Source organism: Ranitomeya imitator, chromosome 5 (genome assembly GCF_032444005.1).
Source record: "Ranitomeya imitator isolate aRanImi1 chromosome 5, aRanImi1.pri, whole genome shotgun sequence".
Classification (NCBI taxonomy): Eukaryota; Metazoa; Chordata; class Amphibia; order Anura; family Dendrobatidae; genus Ranitomeya; species Ranitomeya imitator.
In genome coordinates this window covers 4,309,700-4,333,823 of record NC_091286.1, presented here as the reverse complement: position 1 = coordinate 4,333,823, position 24,124 = coordinate 4,309,700, and the positions used below count along the sequence as shown (strand labels likewise).

The window sequence follows — 24,124 nt, the reverse complement described above, 5'->3', positions numbered from 1 at the left end:
GTCATGGAGTGAGGGGAGGGGTCGGGGAGTGTGAGGGAGGGAGGGTCGGGGAGAGTGAGGCAGGGGGTCATAGTGGAGGGAGGAGTCGGGGAGTGTGAGGGAGGGTCGAGGAGAGAGGAGCGGAGTAGTGGAGTGAGGGGAGGGGTCAGGGAGTGTGAGGGGAGGAGAGAAGGGTCGGGGAGTGTGAGAGGAGGGTCGGGGAGAGAGAGGAGTCGTGAAGTGTGAGGGAGGGTCAGGGAGAGTGAGGAGGAGTCATGGAGTGTGAGGGAGGGTCTGGGAGAGAGGAGAGGAGTCGTGGAGTGTGAGGGAGGGCCAGGGAGAGTGAGGAGAGGAGTCGAGGAGTGAGGGGAGGGGTCATGGAGTGAGGAGGAGTCGTGGAGTGTGAGGGAGGGTCGGAAAGAGTGAGGGAGGAGTCGTGGAGTGAGGGGAGAGGTCGGGGAGTGTGAGGGAGGGTCAGGGAGTGTGAGGGAGGTCGGGGAGAGTGAGGAGAGGAGTCGTGGAGTGAGGGGAGGGGTCATGTAGTGAGAGGAGGAGTCATGGAGTGAGGAGAGGAGTCGTGGAGTGAGGGGTCGGGTAGTGTGGGAGGGTCGGGGAGAGAGGAGAGGAGTCGGGGAGTGTGAGGGAGGGTCAGGGAGAGTGAGGAGAGGAGTCGAGGAGTGAGGGGAGGGGTCATGTAGTGAGGGGAGGAGTCGTGGAGTGAGGGGAGGGGTTGGGGAGTGTGAGGAGAGGAGTCGAGGAGTGAGGGGAGGGGTCGGGGAGTGTGAGGGAGGGTCAGGGAGAGTGAGGAGTGGAGTCATGGAGTGTGAGGGAGTGTCGGGGAGAGCGAGGAGAGAAGTCGTGGAGTGAGGGGAGGGGTCATATAGTGAGGGGAGGAGTCATGGAGTGAGGAGTCGTGGAGTGAGGGGAGGGGTCGGGGAGTGTGAGGGGAGGGTTGGGGAGAGTGAAGAGTCGTGGAGTGAGGGAGGGGGTCGGGGAGTGTGAGGGGAGGAGTACATGGAGTAAGAGGAGGGGTCACAGAGTGTGGAGAGGGGCCATTGAGTGTAAGGGAGGGTCAGGGAGAGTGAGAGGAGGATGGGTTGGCAAGTGCGAGGGGAATATTAGAGAGTGTGTGAGAGAAAGGAGGGGAAGTGGCGTGTAAGGGTGGGTCGAGGAGATTGAGGGGAGGGGTCATGGAGTGTGATGGGAGGGAAGTATGGGGGAGGGGAGTAGAGTGACGGGAGTGGTACATGGAGTAAGATGATGGGTCGGGGAGTGTGATGGAGTGTTGGGGAGAGTAAAGAGAGGCTCAGGAAGTGTGAGGTACATGGAGTAAGAGAAGGGGTCAGAGTGTAAAGGAAGAGATCGAGGAGTGTGGGGGGGTCAGGGAGGGGTAGCTGTGAATGAGGAAAGGGGTCACAGTGAATGAGGGGAGGGGCCAAGGAGAGTGAGGGGAGGGGTATATGGAGTAAGAGAAGGTATTGGAACATGTAAAGAGAGGGGTCAGGGAGTGGGAGGAGTGGTTGGAGAGTGTGAGGGGTTGGGTAAGCAGAGGGGTCGTAGGGTGGGAGGGGAGGGGTCACGGAGAGTGTGAGGGGAGGATGGGTTGGGGAATGAGAGGCTTCGAGGAGTGTGAGGGGTTGCGGGACGGAAGGAGTTGGGAAGTGTGAGGGGAAGGGTTGCCTAGTGTGATGGGTTGCGGAGTGTGATGGGAGGGGTCAGAGAGTGGTTGTGGCATGTGAGAGGAGTGGTACACAGAGTAAAAGAAGGGTCGGGGAGGGTTAAAGGGGATTCAATGAACGTGAGAGGAGGGGTACAAAAAGTAAGAGAAAAGGCCAGGAAGTGTGAAGGAAGGCGTCGGGGATTGAGAGGGGGCGGGGAGTTTGAGGAATTGGGTCAGGGAGTGGGAGGGGAGGAGTCGGGGAGTGTAAGAGGAGGGGTCACGGAGTATAAGGTGAAGGGTCATGAAGTGTGAGGGGAGGGTTCGGGGAATGTGAGAGGAGGAGTCAGAGTAGAGGTCGCGAAGTGTGAGGTGTCATGGAGTGTGAGGGGAGGAGTCGGTGAATGAGGAGAGGGGTCAGGGAATGTGAGGGGAGCGGTTGGGGAGTGTGAAGGGAGGGGTCAGAGTGTGAGGAGAGTGGTTAGTGTGGGGAAGGGATGGGTACTACGAGAAGAGTGTGAGGGGAGTATGAAAGAAGGTATACACGGAATAAAAGAAGGGGTCGGGGAGTGTCATGGAGGTTTGAGGAGTGGTCGCAGAGTATGAGAGGGGTCGTGGGGTGACAGGAGGAGCCATGGAGTGAGCGGTGGGGTCTGGGAGTATAAGAGGAGGGGTCGGGGAGTGTGAGAGGAGGGGTCGGGGAGCGTGAGAGGAGGGGTCGGGGAGTGTGAGAGGAGGGGTCGGGGAGTGTGAAAGGAGGGGTGCAGGGAGTAAGAAGAGGGTCAGAGAGTGTGAGACGAGGAGTCGGGAGACTGGGAAGGGGAGTGAAAGGAGGAGTTGGCAAGTGTGAGGAGGGGTCATGCAGTGTGAGAGGAGTGGTCACGGAGAGTGAGAGGAGTGGTCGGAGAGTGTGATAAGTGAGGTTGCAAGTTGTGAGAGGAGGGATCACGGAGAGTGAGAGGAGGGATCACGGCAAGTGAGAGGACTAGTTGCGGAGTGAGGGGAGGTGTCGCGGAGTGTGAAGAGGGGTCACAGTGTGTGAGGAGGGGTTGGGAGAGTGAGAGGTGGAGATATATAGAATATGGGGAGGAGCTATATAGAATCATTGAAGAGGTATGGGGTGGAGTCATATCATGGGAAGGATATATGGTGGAGTTATATAGAATAATAGGAGGGGTATGGGGAGGAGCTATATAGAATAACAGCTGGGGTATGGGGCGGAGTTATATAGAATAACAGCTGGGGTATGGGGCAGAGTTATATAGAATTAAAGGAGGGGTATGGGGAGGAGCTATATAGAATAACAGCTGGGGTATGGGGCGGAGTTATATATAATAACAGCTGGGGTATGGGGCAGAGTTATATAGAATTAAGGGAGGGGTATGGGGAGGAGCTATATAGAATAACAGCTGGGGTATGGGGCGGAGTTATATAGAATAATGGGAACTGTAAGAGGCAGAGACTATAGAATTATAGGAGGGGTTTTAGAAGGAGTTATATAGAATAATAAATGGGGTATGGAGCGGAGTTATAAAGAATAATAGGATGGCAATGGGGAGGCGCTATATAGAATTATAGGAGGGGAATGGGGCGGAGTTATATAGAATTATAGGAGGGGTATGGGGCAGAGATTATAGAATAATGGGAGGGGTTTTGGAAGGAGTTATATAGAATTATAGGAGGGGTGTGGGCGGGGTTATATAGAATGGTAGGAGGGGTATGGGGAGGAGCTATGGGAAGTCTTTTCATGAACCCCCATAATATAACAGTTATGTCGGAGGGTTATATGGTGCAATATGGCGTAATGGGGGTAACAGGACTTCTATGGGGAGGTGATGGAGAGGGTCCACAGGAGAGGTGGTCCACGGAGGCATAAATGCTAGTTGATAGGGAGTGGTGGGATCTCAGAGATCGGATGTCATGGAGCCATAACACTGACGTCACGTCTGGCATGGAGTGCGGTAATGCTCAGTCATTCTATATGCTGCAGTACGGTCATTTCCCAGCACACCTCTGATAAAGAGCCCTTTGTGTAAGGGGCTTATAATGCATTGCGGGGGGACAATTAGGCACAGCAGGGCAGTATGGGGTGCGGGCAGGTGGCGCAGGCGTGCAAAGTGAGGCATGCAGTTCCCTGTGCCCAGTTCAGTCTTCCTTCTGCAGTGCAAATGGTCTCCCAGAGACCAATAACTGAAAGAAGACTGCACACGGAGGTCCACATGTGGCGGGACAGTCCAAGGTGAAAGCAGCAACATCGCAAGAAGCAGCAGCGCAGCGACCAGCTGCCGAGGGGCTAAGATGGCAGGGTGGAGGAGCTGACGGGAGAGTTCTTGGAGTGAGGCCTGTGACTCAGTGTGGAGACATTGTCCTCTAGGATGAGTCAGTCAGAAGACGCTGGTGCCCCCGAAGTTCAGCGCCACCCTTGAACAGCTCCAGTGCTGGTTATAGAGTAACAGAAGAATGATGGAGCCGGGAGGATCTCTCCACTAGAGAAGACCAGAAGTTCTCCGAGGGAGAAGGAAGCAGGACACCTCTGAGGTGGGAAGCTCAATAATGGACACGGCCTTCACGTGATTGTATTGCATTATATCAAGGCTCATCTTCATCCTTCTTCCGGCCCCTTCTGCCGCCCTGGACAACGCTGTATTGCTATGTTTTGTGAGTGAAGCGTGCCCACACCTGCTGGAGCTGGGATCGGGAGATACGGAGCACAGAGGGCACCAGTCTGTGGTTCCCAGCAGGCAGTGGTGGGTGTCGGCGGTGAGGCAGACGTACGGGACTACTCTCTGCAGAGCGGCTGCGCTGGATGAAGGTGCCAGTAGGATGTGGGTAATGCTCTGTTTCCAGTGTAGAGGATGAGAAGACAGAAGATGCCAGTCTACGAAGGGGGCTGTACCTCGGCAGGGGGTGCTGGGAGAGCCTGTCCTCCTCCAGCTGAAAAACATCAAGAAGAGCGGAGGGAAAGGAGTCAGGCAATGAAGAGACTTTCTTCCTGCTTCTAGCTACGTGTTGCGTTAGTGCATGCTGTGGGAGTCTTCGGGGAGCACCCCCGTATCTTGGGCCTGCACCACCTGCCCCTCCCAATAAAGCTGCTTGAGCGGCAGCGGGTGAGATCTGAGAAGCGGCGGGCGATGAAGTCAATCAGTCACACATTTTTGGATCAAGAGGTAGAAATGACATGAGCACGGCCTCGAGCTGCACGGTGAGGTCAGTGTTACTCCTTACGGTACGTGGTCTCTGTCACTGTACATCATATCCCTTAGGACTGGGTGGTAATCATCCACCTCCAGTTAACTACTTGTACCCCCTGAACCTACTCTGACCATACGGATGGAGCGCAGCAGTGGAGTACATTGTATTACGGTCAGGACACAAAGCTGCCGAACACACGTCTGTATGGCCAGTGTCAGAAGACCTTGTTGGGGAGATGAATATGAGGAACACAGCCAGATAGTCAACAGCTGCATTGGGACTATCACTGAGGTCCAAACCATCTACAGACCAGAGTTGTGAGGCTACGTCCACAGTGTTCATCTAGGTCATTCACCAGAACCAGAACCAGCACACAACACAAGTCAGACACTGACATTCTCTGCAGATTCCCCTGCACATGGTGAACAATGCTGCATGGGAAATCGTATCAACCAGAGAAACTGTGATAACTACAATGTAACCTATCACATCGTGACAGCCATGATGTAACCCAGTACAAAATGTGACAACTACACTGTAACCCGTCATACAATGTAACTATAATGCAACCCATCACTATATAACTACAATGTAACAACAATGTAACCCATCCCACAATCCAACTATAATGCAATCACACAATATAAACTACAATGTAACCATCATATAATACAATTACAAGGAGACCCATCACAGAACATAACTACAATGTAAGTCTCGTACAATGTAACTACAATGTAACCCATGACACAATATAACTACAATGTAACCCTTCATAGAATATAACCCTTCATGCAATATAAATACAACGCAATCCTTTATACAATATAACTACAATGTAACCCATCATACAACATAACTACAACGAAACTCCCCACACAGCATAACTACAATGTAACCCAACAAAGCATATAACTACAATCTAACCCATCATACAACATAACTACAATGTAACCCATCACAATAAAACTATAATGTAAGCCAAACATAACTACAATGTAACCCATCATACAATATAGCTACAATGTAACCCAAGAATATAACTACAATGTAACCCATCATACAACATAACTACAACGAAACTCCCCACACAGCATAACTACAATGTAACCCATCAAAGCATATAACTACAATGTAACCCATCACATAATATAACTACAATGTAACCATCACACAAGATAATTCATCAAATATATCTACAATATAACCCATCATACAATATACCGTAACTATCATACAACTACAATGTAACCCATGACACAATATAACTACAATGTAACCCTTCATACAATATAAATACAATGCAATCCTTTATACAATGTAACCCAAGAATACAACTACAATGTAAGCCATCATACAACATAACTACAACGAAACTCCCCACACAACATATCGTAACTAAAATGTAACCCATCAAAGCATATAACTACAATGTAACCCATCATACAATATAGCTACAATGTAACCCAAGAATATAACTACAAGGTAACCCATCATACAATATAGCTACAATGTAACCCATCATACAACATAACTACATCGAAACTCCCCACACAGCATAACTACAATGTAACTCATCATACAACATAGCTACAATGTGACCCATCACAATAAAACTTTAATGTAAGCCAAACATAACTACAATGCAACCCATCAAAGAGTATAACTACAATGTAACCCATCATACAATATAGCTACAATGTAACCCAAGAATATAACTACAAGGTAACTAATCATACAAAATAACTACAATGTAACTCATCACACAATATAACTACACTGTAACCCATCACTTAATATAACTATAAAGTAACCATCACTCAATATAATTCATCAAATATAACTACAATGTAACCTATCATACAATATACCGTAACTTTCATACAACTACAATGTAACCCATGACACAATATAACTACAATGCAACCCTTCATACACCATAACTACAAAGTAACCCATCATACAACATAACTACAAAGTAACCCATCGTACAATATACCGTAACTATCATACAACTACAATGTAACCCATGACAATATAACTACAATGTAACCCTTCATACAATAAACTCTTTATACAATATAACTACAAAGTAACCCATCAAACAATAAAACTACAATGTAATCCATCATACAGTATAGCTACAATGTAACCCAAAAATATAACTACAATGTAACCCATCATACAAAATAACTGCAATGTAACCACAATGTAACCCACTATATAACATAACTACAATGTAAACCATCAAAGAATATAATTACAATGTAACCCATCATACAACTACAATGTAACCCATCATACAACAACTACAATGTAACCCATCATACAACATAACTGCAATGTAATCCATCATTATTTTTATTTATTTTAATTGTATTTTTGCATTCTGTGCAAGCTGGGGTGTGGCCTCCTTTTCCTGAGCTGAAAATTACATCTAAAGGATTCTCCAGACTGGGATCCACTTGTTGGGACCCGGTCCATTTGTCTGCCCTTATTCACACACGGAGGTCAACTTTGACACATGGTAATGTTTTAATATTAGACTGTGTATGACTGTCCCGATCAGAGTTACCTTGACGTGGTGGGATGGCTTTTAAGCTATTTTTGATCAAAAACAGTATTAATAAGAACTCTAATTTAAAGGCACTTTTGCTTTGTACTTATTTAGTTACAGCAGGGTTTTTGCTCATATTGTTTCTTGTAGGTTTTGTATGTTTTATGGCCAATGTGAACATGCGTTTATGTGTTGCATGTATACCATTTCAAACCAAGCTCAATTTTTGTGTTTTTTTTCTTTGTATTTTTGCATTCTGTGCAAGCTGGGGTGTGGCCTCCCTTTCCTGAGCTGAAAATTACATCTAAAGGCTTCTCCAGGCTGGTGTCCACTGGTCGGGACCTGGTCCGTTTGTCTGCTCTTATTCACACACGGAGGTCAACTTTGACACATGGTAAGGTTTTAATGTGAGACCGTGTAGGACTGTCCCGATCAGAGTTACCTTAACGTGGTGGGATGGCTTTTAAGCTATTTTTAATCAAAAACAGTATTACTAAGAACTCTGTTATTTAAATGCACTTTTCCTTTTACTTATTTAGTTACAGCAGGGTTTTTGCTCATTTTGTTTCTTGTAGGTTTTGAATGTAATCCATCATACAACATAACTACAATGTAACCCATCAGAGAACATAACTACAATGTCAGCGTCACACAGGCAATCTCTTATAACACAAGCCACGTGATCCTTCATGAACTGTATACCGTCAGCACGGAGTCTTCTTTTTCTAATCCCTCCATATATCGCTGATAATGCCCAGTTACCTCCTCCTTGTCCATCCTATATCTCCTCTCTACCACCCTTTTCACCACTCCTCTCAGTACTGGAGTTAACTATGATACTACCCTCAGGCAGCACCCCATGGACACGTCTACTGCTCCTCATAATCGGCTCCACCTTGGGGCTCACGTTGGAGAGGATGCAGAGTTCCTTCTGCTTGTAACCACAGGTGGTGAGAACGTTACATGTCAGGTCAGTAGTGCTGTCACCTTCCCTCCCCCACAGACAGGGTTTCATGTCTTGCAGCGGTACCTCGCAGTTGAACTGTAGCCCCATAGCGTCTTCGGTCATCTCTTACCTGTCTCTGAGGACCAGTGGGATCAGACTCCCTCCTTCGCTGTCGGGCTGCTGATGCTGAATGGGAGTGGGATGGACTGGCTGGTGGGGGTTCAGCCCTGTTTTCTGAGCCCTCATTCCGGAAAGATGTTTCTTCCTCGGCCACAGTCTGCATGGCCCGGGGTCTGACTTCATGCACCTTTGGCCTCACTGCTGCATCTGCCCCCCCAGACCTTCGTCTCTCCTCCCCATCATCCAGGGGTCGGAGTTCCTCGGGCTCCTCATCGGTGGTGCCTGAGGTTGTTGGCTCTGCCCCAGGGTGGAAGTCCTTCAGCTCAGTCTCTTTGTCAATGATAACCCATTCCTTGCTATCAAAGTCCTCCTCCTCTGCCAGTGGTACGGAGCGGAAGGCATTGCTTAGGGCTTCGTGCTCCACGGACGCGGATACCTCCATACGGCCACTGGCCTGTCGGTCGACCTGACCTGTATCGATGGACAACATCTGTGCAGGCTGTGAGGAGCAGACTTGACGTGAAGGAGACGCAGGAAGGTCCATACGGGATCTGGATGAGAGAAGACAAAGCTACAGTCAAAAGAAGAAGAACAACCTGCATGGTGGGACACTGCAGAGAACCCCTATGGACCACAGTCTCACGGGGACGGCAGCTTACGGGCAGAATATTACCCTGACCTGGGGCAAAGGTTGTAGGAAGCATAAAAGGTCTGCTCTCCGTGGCTGTAGGAGGAGCTGTAGCTGGGGGAGTAGTCATGCTTGACAGGAGTAGTGTGGAGGTGGCACAGGCCAGTGACAGCCATGACTTGTGTGCCAGTGTGGTTTCTGGTGGTGACAACCTCTGATATGCCAGTGAGACTTATATACAAGCTGTTTTTGTAGAGTCTGAGTCGTTTGCGGTCAGTCTCACCTCCTCTCCGGTAGATCCACTCGATCCGCCGTGGACAGTCGCTCTGATTCGGGGCTGTTAACACGTCTGTAACGGAGGGAACGGGCCTGTGTGGTGGGCGACTCTGGAGGGGCCCGGACAGGAGAACTAGGACAACCATGACGACTGTGTTCATCCTCCATCAGGCATTGTGTCTGGGGGGACAAGAGGCCGGTAGTAATGTGACTGGACGCTATGCCGGAGTTATGGGGGCTCCGGCCACCACTGACCTTACTGATACTGATCCTCAACTTGTTCCTATTCACGTCCGTCTCCTCCCAGACCTCGGTGTCGTTGAAGCCGACATTGGGGACCTGCCCAGTGATGTCCGCTGGCCGGCCGAGAAGGATGGGGGGCGCATTCTCCTGGTCACTGAGGTGTTCTCCCTGGAGCACATCTTCAGTGTTCTCCCGCAGTAAGTCCCCTGGCACTGGGGTCACGTTCACCACCCTGAAAGAAGCAGGAGAATAAAGGGTTAACGTCTGATACAGGGGTCTGACTGATGAGTGACCCCAGAAACAAGGAAATTCAGTGGCACCAAGAAATCAGGAGAGAAGACCGGGAAGGACTGAAAGGGACACCCCCACTCCTACCCAAACATGGCCGCCGTCTGCCGGGTGTTCTGCTGCGGAGGCGTGGACGTGCTGGTGGAAAGTAGAATGTCCGTCCCTCCTTTTTCCCAGTCGAAGGCCTCGTTCTCTGTGATTCCGCGCTCCTTCATACTGTTCTCAAAGACGGACATGATCATCTGCAAGAAGGAGGAGACCCTGCGACAGCTGGACACATGGACAGATGACAGAAGCTGTGGTGGTGGGGCGGACCAGGGACATCCACATACCACTACCGCTCATATATGGCCGGTATGTACCGCGGGGTCCTGCGCTGTACAGTGGACTGCCTCCATATCCTGCATGGGTGTGTGGCCTCTGACCTCAGTTGAGAGGGGGGGGGGGGATTCTGCTCTTCTAGCACTTAGGGACTCTGTATATGGAGTCCGCAAACTATTCCAGGAAATTCTGCTTCCAGGAGGCAAATAGCTCCGTCCCTCCCGAGTCTCGCCGTACGACTAAGCAGTGCTGCACAGCAGAAATTGTGGGACAAATTTTGGTGCCAGTTTTACCCATTTCTAAGTGTGAAAATGTAAAATCTATTCCGAAAACTAAATTTTTGGTGATAAAAATATAATTCTTCTTTCTTCACCGCTGAGTGGTATAAAACTGTGTGACCAACCCGTGGTATCAATATGATCACTGCACTCCTAGATGAATTCATTGGGGGTTGTAGTTTGTAAAATGACATCACTTATGGTTTTTTTTTGCTGTTCTGGCAGCTCAGGGGCGCAGCCAAGCTGACATGGCCCCCCTCAAACCAGTCCAGAAAATCAGCACTGTAATATGGTGCCTCTTCCCTTCTGAGCTTTGCACTGTGCCTCAAATGTAGTTTTCCCCCACATAAGGGGTATCGGCGTACACAGGAGAAATTGCACAACAAATTGTATGGAGCATTTTCTCCTGTTACCTTTGTGAAAATAAAAAAGGGCCTATAAGAACATTTTTGTTTCAAAAAATGTGTTGTTTTTTTTTTTATTTTCAATGCCCTACCTTATAAACTTCTGTGAAGCACCTGGGGGTTCAAAGTGCTCACCACACATCTAGATACATCCCTGGAGGGGTCTAGTTTCCAAAATGGTGTCACTTTTGGGAGGTTTCCACTGTTTAGGAACATCAGGGGCTCTCCAAACGGGACGGGGCGTGCACTAATGATTCCAGCCAAATTTGATCTCCAAAAGTCAATTGGCGTTCCTTCCCTTCCAAGCCCTGCGCACAAACAGTAGTTTTCCCCACATACGGGTTATCAGAGAAATTGCACAATGAATTTTGGGCTCCATTTTCTCCTCTTACCATTGTGAAAATAAAAACAATTGAGGCTAAATTAAAATATTTGTGAAAAAATAAAATGTTCATTTTTCCATCCACATTACTTCAGCTCCTGTGATGCACCTGAAGGGTTAATAAACTTCTTGAATGGGGTTGAGCACCTTGAGGGGTGCAGTTTTTAGAATGGGGTCACTTTTGGGTATTTTCTGCCATATAGACCCCTCAAAGTCACTTCAAATGTGATGTGGTCCCTAAAAAATGGCTTTCTAAATTTTGCAGGAAAAAGAAAAAAAATTGCTGGTCAACTTTGAACCCTTATAACGTCCTAACAAAAAAAAGAAAAAAAGTTTCAAAAATTGTGCTGATGTAAAGTAGACATGTGGGAAACGTTCGTTATTAACTATTTTGTGTGACGTCACTCACTGGTTTAGGGACATAAGAATAAAATTTAGAAAATAGTGAAATTTTCAAAACGTTTTACCAAATTTCCGATAATTTCACAAATAAAACACAAGTCATAGCTACGACATTTTACCACCATCATGAAGAACATGATGTCATGAAAACAAATCTCAGAATCACCAGGATCCGCTGAAGGGTTCCAGATTTAAAACATGGAGCTCGGTCCTTGAGGGGTGTAGTAGTTCACTCAGGAAAAATGGGAACACCGTCTCTTTAAATCCTTGTTGGTTTATTGTCAAGCAGCATAAACCAACTAATAGGGAAACAAAACTCAGCCTTTCTGGCTAAAACAGGAACAAAACAAAAGGAAAACAACAATGCTGCAGCACAGTCCGTATGTTGTGGGCGGCTCCCCGCTCTGGAGGAGCACAGGTTCAGTCTGCGCTCCATGAGCCACAAAGCCTCTGGACACTCTTCTCTTCCGGCTAGCCGAAACCCCATCATGTGACCACATGATCATGACCTCATGCAGGTGCTCGCAGGTCTGCCCGGGAGATAAAGTGGACCTTCTCCCACCCGCTCTATGAGGGTCCACATAAAACCAGCCCTTTTATGCAACTTAACCCTCTTAACATGTAGTGTGGAGAAAAATGCTCTGGTTTCATATCACTGACGCCGATAAGCGCAGTGACACCTATCTCCCCTCTATCACCCTGCCAGTAACTCCGTCACAGGGGATAAATATATAACCTAACCTTGGGCTGCACTTTTACTCGATCCATACGTTTCTCGGTTGACCTTTTCATGCTACCGGGGCTGGTTTCTGGCCTGATATAATCCCGGTATCGGACCAGGCTTATGTCTTATGGTGGCAGTCCTACCACGTTGGCAAGATGCGGTCTCTCATCCTGTCAGGGTTGTGAGTGAGGGTTGTGCCACGCCGGCAGCTCTGTGGGCCACCCTCCCTCTCCAGGTCTCCTGGGCTCGAGTGGATAGGGTGTGTATGTAAAACTTTGCCCATATCCCTAGAGGGTGCAGAATGTCATGTTGGTGGAAGTGGGGAGACCGTAGTGTGTGACATCCCCCGATGTATTGGTGACATCATCCAGGGCTGCGAGGTTCTTCACAGATAGATAATAGAAGGATAGAGGTCAGCAGAGAAGCCAGGTGCTCTGGAGGGTTCTGGGGACACTGTGCGCAGGGGGCTCCTCAGCACAACCCTCGTTAACCAAGCTGCAGTTTCTAGGGAATGGTTAGAAACAGATCTGTCTCTATCTGGGTCCTGCAGTGGGGGAAGCTGCGTGCTGAGGACAGGCGACTACCTGGTAGTCCGGCTTGGTGAAGTAGTCCAGACTAGAGATGTGCTCCAGGAAGAGGTGGAACTCGGACGGCATGTGCTTCAGGAGCATCCGGTGGTCATACTTCTCCTTGATCATCCCCACCTGCTCCTGGAGACAACAAGCAACACTGTGCTCAGTGTACAGGGCACATGGCGGCCGGCACACTGCACCACATGGTCCCCGCCATCTTACCTTATCTTTAATCTTCCTCCAGGGCAGCTGGCCCACGGCAAACTCCACCAACATATAGAATAGCGACCACAGGTCGTCGTGTCGGCCCATCTCCTGGAGAGGCAAAGGAAAAGTCTCTCAGCAGAGTATAATACAGCTACTTGAGGGGGATGGGCAGATACGGCTACATGAGGATAGGGGGACGGGCAAATACGGCTATGAGAGGGGAGGGGGGACGGGCAAATACATCTACGAGAGGGGAGGGGGGACGGGCAGATATGGCTACCAAGGTAAGGCAGACAGGTAGATATGGCTACCAGAAAGGAGGCCGACGGGCAGATATTGCTAACAAAGTGGAGGGGGATGAGCAGATTAGGCTACCAGGTGGAGGGGTAAATACAGCTACCAGAAAGGACCGGGATGGACAGATAAGTCTAGCAAAGGTGATTGGGGGGGGGATTGGTAGATACAGTTACCAGAGGGGAGGGGGACAGGCATATACAGCCACCAGAGGGGAGGAGGAATGTCAGATATGGCTACCAGAGGAGGCGGGGGGACAGACCAATTTTGCTGCCAGAGGGGGGTTGGGGGGGAAGAGCAGATACGACTACTAGAGGAGGTGGTGGTGGAATGGGCATATATGGCTATCAGAGGAGGTGGAGGGGCAGGCTGATATGATCTACCAGGAGGGAGGGGGGATTGTCAGATAAGGCTGTCAGAGGAGATTCGGGACAGGCAGAGATGGGTATAATAGGAGATGGGAGCATGGACATATATGGCTACCAGCGTAGGTGGCGGGACAACCAGATACAGCTACCAGAGCGGAAGGGGGCAGCCAGATATGGCTACCAGAAGGTAGGGGGACGGGCAGATACGGCTACTAGAGGAGGTGAGAGGATGGGCAGATATGGCTACCAGAGAAGAGGTGGACTGGCAGATATGGCTAATAGAGGTGGGGGGGGGGGGGGAGACAGGCGGATATGGCTCCCAAAAGGAGGTGAGTGGACGGGAAGATACAGCTAGCAGAGGAGGCGGGGGGGGGGACAGGCAAATTTTGCTGCCAGAGGGGAGGGGGGACGAGCAGATACGACTACTAGAGGAGGGGAGGGGGGAAACGTAGATATGGCTACCAGAGGGGAGGGGTAGCAGATAGAGCTACCAGAGGAGGTAGAGGGGACAAGCAGATACAGCTACCAAAAAGGAGAGGGGATGGCAGATACGGCTACCAGAGGAGATAAGCAGATACAGTTACTAGAGGGGTGGGAGTATGGGCAAATACGGCTACCAGAGGAGGAGGTGGGATGGGCAAATATGGCTATCATAGTGAGGGCTGGCCTAATATGGTTACAGAACCCAGGGACTATAATTTATCCTGGAAATGCATGTACATTATAGCACAGATATTAGCTTATATAGATTTCATTTCTGGTGCATGGATGAGCAAAAATATGAAAGATCTGGAAAATCACTCAATATATGCAAAGGTTGGTTGATTGGTTAAGGAGCGTCTTGGCTGGGGATCATCTTGGCCGGGGAGCGCCTTGGCCGAGGAGCGCCTTGGCCGGGGAGCGCCTTGACCGGGGAGCGCCTTGGCCGGGAAGCGCATTGGCCGGGAAGCGCATTGGCCAGGGAGCGCATTGGCCAGGGAGCGCATTGGCTGAGTAGCGCCTTGCCCGGGGAGCGCCTTGCCCGGGGAGCATCTTGGCCGGTGAGCGCCTTGGCTGAGGAGCATCTTGGCCGGTGAGCGCATTGGCCGGGGAGCGCCTTGGCTGAGGAGCGCATTGGCCGGGGAGCGCCTTGCCCGGGGAGCATCTTGGCCGGTGAGCGCATTGGCCGGGGAGCGCCTTGGCTGAGGAGCGCATTGGGGCCCTCCGATCTCATTACAATTACAGTCTGTCCTCTCTGGCTGTGGATCCATTTCACATATATTATATATATATATATATATAAAATATTTAGAGCTGGGATTTAGGAGAACCCGGCTCAATAAACCCCAATACAGAAAGGTCTCACTTACCCTGTTCTTGTGTGCATTGACAGAGGCGTAGCGGACGGTCCCTCGAAATCCAGCTACATTTCGAGGCTGCGGGGGGATTAAACACAGAAGGGTAGCTGCCAGTCCAACTGAGAATGAGCCCCCACTGCTCTCTGATGTGCATTTATTGTGAGGATGGATTATGTGTCCTGAACAAATCTCCTCCTGAATGAAATCCTTCGCCAATTACCCAGCAATGATCCCCTACATAACATGCGTCCCCTCCTGATCTGAAGGCTGCCCCTCTGCTCACAAGAGGCCGATGATCCCCAACATGTATAAAATGAAAGAAACAAAGTAAGAAAAACCATAAAGAATCAGCAAAAGAAAGAAAAAACAGAAGAATTCAGAAATCAAGGACGACCAAAGAAAATTACCCAGGGCCCCCAGCCACCTCCTAAATAAGCAGAGAGACCTGGAAAGGTGGCCGCCCCTTCAGGGCTTCTATCTACGGCGTCTCCATGATCCCCACCAGTCGATCCAAGTGTAACTGTAAAATAGCTCAAACCAAGGAGAAGATGGATGATGGACACTCACACTGCGCATCCCAGGTGTCAAAACTAAACTGCGGCGCAACGGCTCGAAAAATAAACTGAAAAACAGAAAGAATAAAATAATGGAAACCAAACAACGTCATCAACGTAAAATGACCAATAAAAGGCCCCACCCAGAGGGGAACAGCACTCGGCACCGGCGGCTGCTCACACCCGCCCCACTCACCGGACGGACCTCCCCGTTTGTGTTGGTGTATTGACGGGCCAAACCAAAGTCCAGCATGTAGCACTTCCTGTAGGTGGAGGGCAGGCGACCCATGGCGAAGTTAGACTGTGGAGCAGACAGGACACCGTTAGGACCTGCAGAGCTGTGCTCCGGCCGCAAATACGAGCACGAGTCTCATTACTGAATAATAAGGAGAAACCAATGTAAGAAACTGGACGGAGGAAGAAGAAGCAACAGTAGACCTTCACAATCATAAGGACCAGGGAAAGCATGAGCCAGGCCATTAAATGATCGATAGATAATAGATAGATGATAGATAATAGATAGATAATATATAGAGAGATAATTAGATAATAGATATAGATAGATAAATAGAAAGATAATAGATAGATGATAGATAGATAAATAGATAATAGATAAATCATAGATAATAGATAATATATAAATAGATAAATAAGAGATAACAGATTGATAATAGATATCTCTAACCTCCTCTTTTGGCCTCTCGCAGCATACTAACGGTACCGTCACACTCAGCGACGCTGCAGCATTACCGACAACGATCCGGATCGCTGCAGCGTCGCTGTTTGGTCGCTGGAGAGCTGTCACACAGACCGCTCTCCAGCGTCCAACGATGCCGGTAACCAGGGTAAACATCGGGTTACTAAGCGCAGGGCCGCGCTTAGTAACCCGATGTTTACCATGGTTACCATCGTAAAAGTAAAAAAAAAAAACACTACATACTTACCTTCCACTGTCTGTCCCCGGCGCTCTGCTTCTCTGCACTGACTGAGCACAGCGGCCGGAAAGCAGAGCGGTGACGTCACCACTGTGCTTTCCGGCTGGCCGGCGCTGACACAGGATGCAGGAGGAGTGCAGAGAAGCAGAGCGCCGGGGACAGACAGCAGAAGGTAAGTATGTAGTGTTTGTTTTTTTAACTTTTACGCTGGTAACCAGGGTAAACATTGGGTTACTAAGCGCGGCCCTGCGCTTAGTAACCCGATGTTTACCCTGGTTACCGGCATCGTTGGTCGCTGGAGAGCGGTCTGTGTGTCTTCTGTCTGTGAAGACATCGCTGAATCGGCGTCACACACGCCGATTCAGCAATGTCTGCAGGAGGTCCAGCGACGAAATAAAGTTCTGGACTTTCTGCAGCGACCAACGATGGCACAGCAGGGGCCTGATCGCTGCTGTGTGTCCAACTGAACGATATCGCTATCCAGGATGCTGCAACGTCACGGATCGCTAGCGATATCGTTGTGAAGTAGTTTAGTGTGAAGGTACCTTAACTCTCCTACTCATGAAGACAGAAACTCCCAGTACCTGTTCTCTAGGCTTTGCTCAGTGGATGATTTCCCCTCTCCCGCTCTGACCACAACCTTCTTTCATTCTCTATCAAGAACTGCCATCCCGCTCAGGTCACCCCCACTTTCCACACTTATAGAAACATACAGGCCATTAACACCCAGAAACTTATGAAGAACTTGCAGTCCTTATAGGCCCCAATCTCCTCCATCTCATGTCCTGATTCTGCTCTGAAGCAATACAATGAAACCCTGCAAAGTGCCCTGGGTGAAGCTGCTCGGCACAGACGGCAACAACCGTGGCACACGCTGCAAACACGTTTCCTGCAGCAGTGTTCCAGGTGCGCCGAACGTCTGTGGAGAAAATCTAATCTACCCAAAGATTTCAGCCATTATAAGCTTATGCTAAAAACATACAACTCTGCCCTTCACCTCTCCAAACAAACCTATTTCAACACCCTCATCACCTCATTGTCCAATAACCCTAAGAGTCTCTGACACTTTTCATTTCCTACTCAACCCAAGAGAGCAGGCCCCAACCACAGATCTCCACACCGACGATCTGGCCAATTACTTCAAAGAAAAAATTAACCACATTCGGCGGGAAATTATCTCCCAATCCTCTCATACCATGCACTGTCCTCCCTCCCCCACTGCATCTAGTTCACTCTCTGACTTTGAACCAGTTACAGAAGAAGTAAGCAGGCTCCTTGCATCTTCTCGCCCAACCACGTGCACCAGTGACCCCATTCCGTCACATCTCCTCCAGTCCCTTTCCCCGGCTGTCACCTCTCACCTAACAAAAATATTCAACCTTTCTCTCACTTCCGGTATTTTTCCATCCTCATTTAAGCATGCCATCATACATCCATTACTTAAAAAAAACCATCCCTCGATCAAAACTGTGCTGCTAATTATAGACCTGTCTCTAATCTTCCCTTCATCTCTAAACTCCTCGAACGCCTGGTCCACTCCCGTCTTACCCGCTATCTCTCAGATAACTCTCTTCTCGACCCTCAATCTGGTTTCCGCTCTTTACACGCTACTGAAACTGTCCTCACTAAAGTCTCTAATGACCTACTAACAGCTAAATCTAATGGTCACTACTCCATGCTAATTCTCCTGGATCTCTCCGCAGCATTCAATACTGTGGATCACGGGTGTCAAACTGCATTCCTCGAGGGCTGCAAACAGGTCATGTTTTCAGGATTTCCTTGCATTGCACAGGTGATAATTTAATCAACTGCAGAGAATGATTCCAGCACCTTGTGCAATGCTAAGGAAATCTTGAAAACACGCATGGTTTGTGGCCCTCGAGGAATGCAGTTTGACACCCCTGCTGTGGATCATCAGCTCCTCCTCACTATGCTCCTATCGGCCTCAATTACACTGTTCTCTCCTGGTTCTCCTCCTATCTCTCTGACCGATCCTTCACTGTATTTTTTGCTGGTTCCTCCTCCTCCTCACCTTCCCCTTACTGTTGGGGTTCCTCAAGGTTCAGTCCTAGGCCCCCTCCTCTTCTCTTTGTACACTGCCCCTATTGGACAAACAATCAGTAGATTTGGTTTCCAGTACCATCTCTATGCTGACGACACCCAATTATACACCACTTCTGATATCACGCCGACCTTTTCAGAAAAAACCGGAGATTGTCTTACCACTCTCTCAAACATCATGTCCTCCCTCTATCTGAAACTGATCCTGTCAAAAACTGAACTCCTCGTGTTTTCTCCCTCTATTAACCTACCTTTACCTGACATTGCCATCTCCGTGTGCGGTTCCACCATTACTCCAAAGCAACATGCCCGCTGCCTTGGGGTCATCCTTGATTCTGACCTTTCATTCACCCCCCACATTCGATCACTGGCTCGCTCTTCTTACCAGCATCTCAAAAACCTTTCTAGAATTCGCCCTTTTCTTACTTTCGACTCTGCAAAAACTCTGACTGTTTCACTTATTCATTCTCGTCTGGACTATTGTATATCTCTACTAACCCGCCTCCCTCTTACCAAACTGTCCCCGCTCCAATCTGTCCTGAATGCTGCTGCCAGGATCATATTCCTCACCAACCGTTACACTGATGCCTCTACCTTGTGCCAGTCATTACACTGGCTACCCATCCACTCCAGAATCCAGTACAAAACTACTACCCTCATCCACAAAGCACTCCATGGCTCAGCACCACCCTACATCTCCTCCCTGGTCTCAGTCTACCACCCTACCCATGATCTCCGTTCTGCTAATGACCTGAGGTTAGCATCCTCAATAATCAGAACCTCCCACTCCCGTCTCAGACTTCTCACGTGCTTCGCTAATTCTTTGGAATGCACTACCTAGGTTAATAAAATTAATCTCCACAGTTTTTAGCCTGCCCTAAAAACGCATTTGTTCAGACTGGCCTACCGCCTCAACGCATTAACCTAACTATCCCTGTGTGGCCCATTCAAAAACCTTAAACCTCATACACTATATGCAGTTATTAGCCCTCTGTGTCTGTACTGCTACATACTTAGGCTGATAACTGGTTCATGCAGCTTTACATGAACACCCGAGCCTTACACTATGGCCGGTCCGAACAACGAAAGCAATTGTTACCATCCACCTCTCCTGTCTCCCCTTTTCCCATAGATTGTAGCTTGCGAGCAGCAGGGCCCTCACTCCTCTTGGTATCTGGTGATTTATGTGTTTATGGTTATTCTGCAATGTCCATTGTCTATACACGTCCCCTCTAAAATGTAAAGTGCTGCGGAATATGTTGGTGCTGCAGAAATAAAATTATTATTATAGATAATAGATGATATTCTCCTTTCGTGAGAAGCGCCTGTATATATCATCACAAAGTGAATTTATTTCAGTTCTTCAATACAAAAGTGAATCTGCTATATTCTATAGAGTCATTACACCATGTTCCAAATTATTATGCAAATGACATTTTTCTCGGATTTTCCTAAATGGTCGGTGCAAATGACAGTCAGTCTAATAAAAGTCATCACCCGTTAGATTATACATCAAATTTTATTGAAGAAACCTCCCAATGATAACAGTATAATCTCCAAAATGAATAAAACCCCACAATGCACTGCTCCAAATTATTAGGCACAGTAGAATTTCTATACGTTTGATATAAAGAACTGAAAAGTCTCATTTGTGGAATTTGCAGCATTAAAGGCTAGCGTCACATTGCGTTAGGGCAGTCCGTTTAGCGCATAGCGCTACGGACTGCGCTAACGCAATGTCCCAAAAGGGATCGCGTTAGCGTGCGCTAGCGATGTGTTCGCCATTACAGGCACTGGCGGCGTTAACGAACTACATTAAACCGCGTTATGCCGTGGTGTAACGTAGTCCGTTAAACGCGGTCACATAACGCAATGTGATCCTAGCCTAGGAGGTCACATTCACTGAACAAAGAAGCTATTTAACTCCAAAACCTCCTAACAGCCAAGTTACATGTAACATCGGAGCCTTCTTTGCTGTCACCTTCACAATTCTTGCCTCCATTGAACTTGTGAGTTTTTGGAGAGTTTCTGCTTGTATTTCTTCCCTCCCAGAGCTGCTGTTTTGATGTGAACGGCCTCCCACCCTCATAGATCTTGTGCTTGATGATTCTCCAAAGGTTCTCTATAGGGTTGAGGTCAGGGGAAGATGGCGGCCGCACCATGAGTTCATCTCCTTTCATGCCCATAGCAGCCAATGACTGAGGTATTATTTGCAGCATGAGATGGGGCATTGTCAGCATGAAGATGATTTTGCTCCTGGTTTCGGCTTTTAGACCATGGAAGAAAGTTGTCAGTCAGAAACGCTATATACTTTGCAGAGGTCATTTTCACACCTTCAGGAACCTTAAAGGGCCCTACCAGCTGTTTCCCCGTGATTCTGGCCCAAAACATGACTCCTCCACCTCCTTGCTGACGTCGCAGCCTTGTTGGGACATGGTGGCCTCCACCGACCATCCACTACTCCATCCATCTGGACCATCCAGGGTTGCTCGACACTCATCAGTAAACAAGACTATTTGAAAATTAGTCTTCATGTATATCTGGACCCACCGCAACGGTTTCTGCTTGTGAACACTGTTTAGGGGTGGCTGAATAGTAGGTTTATGCACCACTGCAAGCCTTTGAAGGATCCTACACCTTGAGGTTCGAGGGACTCCAGAAGCACCAGCAGCTTCAAATAACTGTTTGCTGCTTTTAATGGTATTTTGGCAGCTGCTTTCTTATTCCCATGAATTTGTCTGGCAGAAACCTTCCTCATTAAGCCTTTATCTGCATGAACTCTGTGCTCTGTTTCAGTCACAACTCTCTTCACAGCATGATGATCAAAGTTTTTGTGAAGTATCTAATGTTTTCATACCTTTCCAAGGCATTGCATTAATTAACGCTTTTCAGCAGCAGAGAGATCATTTTTATTTCTCATATTGCTTGAAAACTTTGGCCTGATTAATAATGTGGAACATCATTTTTAAGTAGTTTTCCTTTAATTAGAATCACCTGGAAAACTAATTATCACGTGTTTAACCCCTTCATGACCCAGCCTATTTTGACCTTAAAGACCTTGCCGTTTTTTGCAATTCTGACCAGTGTTATGAGGTAATAACTCAGGAACGCTTCAACGGATCCTAGCGGTTCCCAGATTGTTTTTTTCGTGACATATTGGGCTTCATGTTAGTGGTAAATTTAGGTCAATAAATTCTGCGTTTGTGATAAAAACGGAAATTTGGCGAAAATTTCGCAATTTTCACATTTTGAATTTTTATTCTCTTAAACCAGAGAGATATGTGACACAAAATAGTTAATAAATAACATTTCCCACACGTCTACTTTACATCAGCACAATTTTGGAAACAACATTTTTTTTTGTTAGGAAGTTATAAGGGTTAAAATTTGACCAGCGATTTGTCATTTTTACAACGAAATTTACAAAACCATTTTTTTTAGGGACCACCTCACATTTGATGTCAGTTTGAGGGGTCTATATGGCTGAAAATACCCAAAAGTGACACCATTCTAAAAACTGCACCCCACAAGGTACTCAAAACCACATTCAAGAAGTTTATTAACCCTTCAGGTGCTTCACAGCAGCAGAAGCAACATGGAAGGAAAAAATGAACATTTAACTTTTTAGTCACAAAAATTATCTTTTAGCAACAATTTTTTTATTTTCCCAATGGTAAAAGGAGAAACTGAACCACAAAATTGTTGTCCAATTTGTCCTGAGTACGCTGATACCTCATATGTGGGGGTAAACCACTGTTTGGGTGCACGGCAGGGCTTGGAAGGGAAGGAGCGCCATTTGACTTTTTGAATCAAAAATTGGCTCCACTCTTTAGCGGACACCATGTCACGTTTGGAGAGCCCCCGTGTGCCTAAAAATTGGAGCTCCCCCACAAGTGACCCCATTTTGGAAACTAGACGCCCCAAGGAACTTATCTAGATGCATAGTGAGCCCTTTGAACCCCCAGGTGCTTCACAAATTGATCCGTAAAAATGAAAAAATACTTTTTTTTTTTTTTCACAAAAAAAATCTTTTAGCCTCAATTTTTTCATTTTCACATGGGCAACAGGATAAAATGGATCCTAAAATGTGTTGGGCAATTTCTCCTGAGTACACCAATACCTCACATGTGGGGGTAAACCACTGTTTGGGCACATGGTAAGGCTCGGAAGGGAAGGAGCGCCATTTGACTTTTTGAATGAAAAATTATTTCCATCGTTAGCGGACACCATGTCGCGTTTGGAGAGCTCCTGTGTGCCTAAACATTGGCGCTCCCCCACAAGTGACCCCATTTTGGAAACTAGACCCCCCAAGGAACTTATTTAGATGCCTAGTGAGCACTTTAAACCCTCAGGTGCTTCACAAATTGATCTGTAAAAATGAAAAAGTACTTTTTTTTCACAAAAATTATTTTCGCCTCAATTTTTTCATTTTCACATGGGCAGTAGGATAAAATGGATCATAAAATTTGTTGGGCAATTTCTCCCGAGTACGCCGATACCTCATATGTGGGGGTAAACCACTGTTTGGGCACACAGCAGGGCTCGGAAGGGAAGGCGCGCCATTTGACTTTTTGAATGGAAAATTAGCTCCAATTGTTAGCGGACACCATGTCGCGTTTGGAGAGCCCCTGTGTGCCTAAACATTGGAGCTCCCCCACAAGTTACCCCATTTTGGAAACTAGACCCCCCAAGGAACTTATCAAGATGCATATTGAGCACTTTAAACCCCCAGGTGCTTCACAGAAGTTTATAACGCAGAGCCATGAAAATAAAAAATAATTTTTCTTTCCTCAAAAATGATTTTTTAGCCTGGAATTTCCTATTTTGCCAAGGATAATAGGAGAAATTGGACCCCAAATATTGTTGTCCTGAGTACGCTGATACCCCATATGTGGGGGTAAACCACTGTTTGGGCGCACGGCAGGGCTCGGAAGGGATGGCACGCCATTTGGCTTTTTAAATGGAAAATTAGCTCCAATCATTAGCGGACACCATGTCACGTTTGGAGAGCCCCTGTGTGCCTAAACATTGGAGATCCCCCAGAAATGACCCCATTTTGGAAACTAGACCCCCAAAGGAACTAATCTAGATGTGTGGTGAGGACTTTGAACCCCCAAGTGCTTCACAGAAGTTTATAACGCAGAGCCATGAAAAAAAAAAAAAAATTATTTTCTCAAAAATGATCTTTTAGCCTGCAATTTTTTATTTTACAAAGGGTAACAGGAGAAATTTGACCCCAAAAGTTGTTGTCCAGTTTCTCCTGAGTACGCTGATACCCCATATGTGGGGGTAAACCACTGTTTGGGCACATGCCGGGGCTCGGAAGTGAAGTAGTGACGTTTTGAAATGCAGACTTTGATGGAATGCTCTGTGGGCGTCACGTTGCGTTTGCAGAGCCC

At 47.8% G+C, this 24,124-nt stretch overlaps 1 protein-coding gene across 1 annotated transcript in view; it reads right to left on the bottom strand.

The window, feature by feature from the left end:
• Nucleotides 1-24,124, bottom strand: part of TTBK1 (tau tubulin kinase 1) — a 155,362-nt gene that overhangs the window by 29,130 nt on the left and 102,108 nt on the right. Inside the window, exons 6-13 of the mRNA XM_069768220.1 lie at nt 15,926-16,030; nt 15,188-15,253; nt 13,192-13,284; nt 12,982-13,107; nt 9,974-10,128; nt 9,611-9,830; nt 9,363-9,535; nt 8,462-9,002 (exon numbers count right to left, since the gene is read on the bottom strand). Coding sequence (XP_069624321.1) covers nt 8,462-9,002; nt 9,363-9,535; nt 9,611-9,830; nt 9,974-10,128; nt 12,982-13,107; nt 13,192-13,284; nt 15,188-15,253; nt 15,926-16,030 — 1,479 coding nt within the window. The remainder of the gene's footprint in view (nt 1-8,461; nt 9,003-9,362; nt 9,536-9,610; nt 9,831-9,973; nt 10,129-12,981; nt 13,108-13,191; nt 13,285-15,187; nt 15,254-15,925; nt 16,031-24,124) is intronic.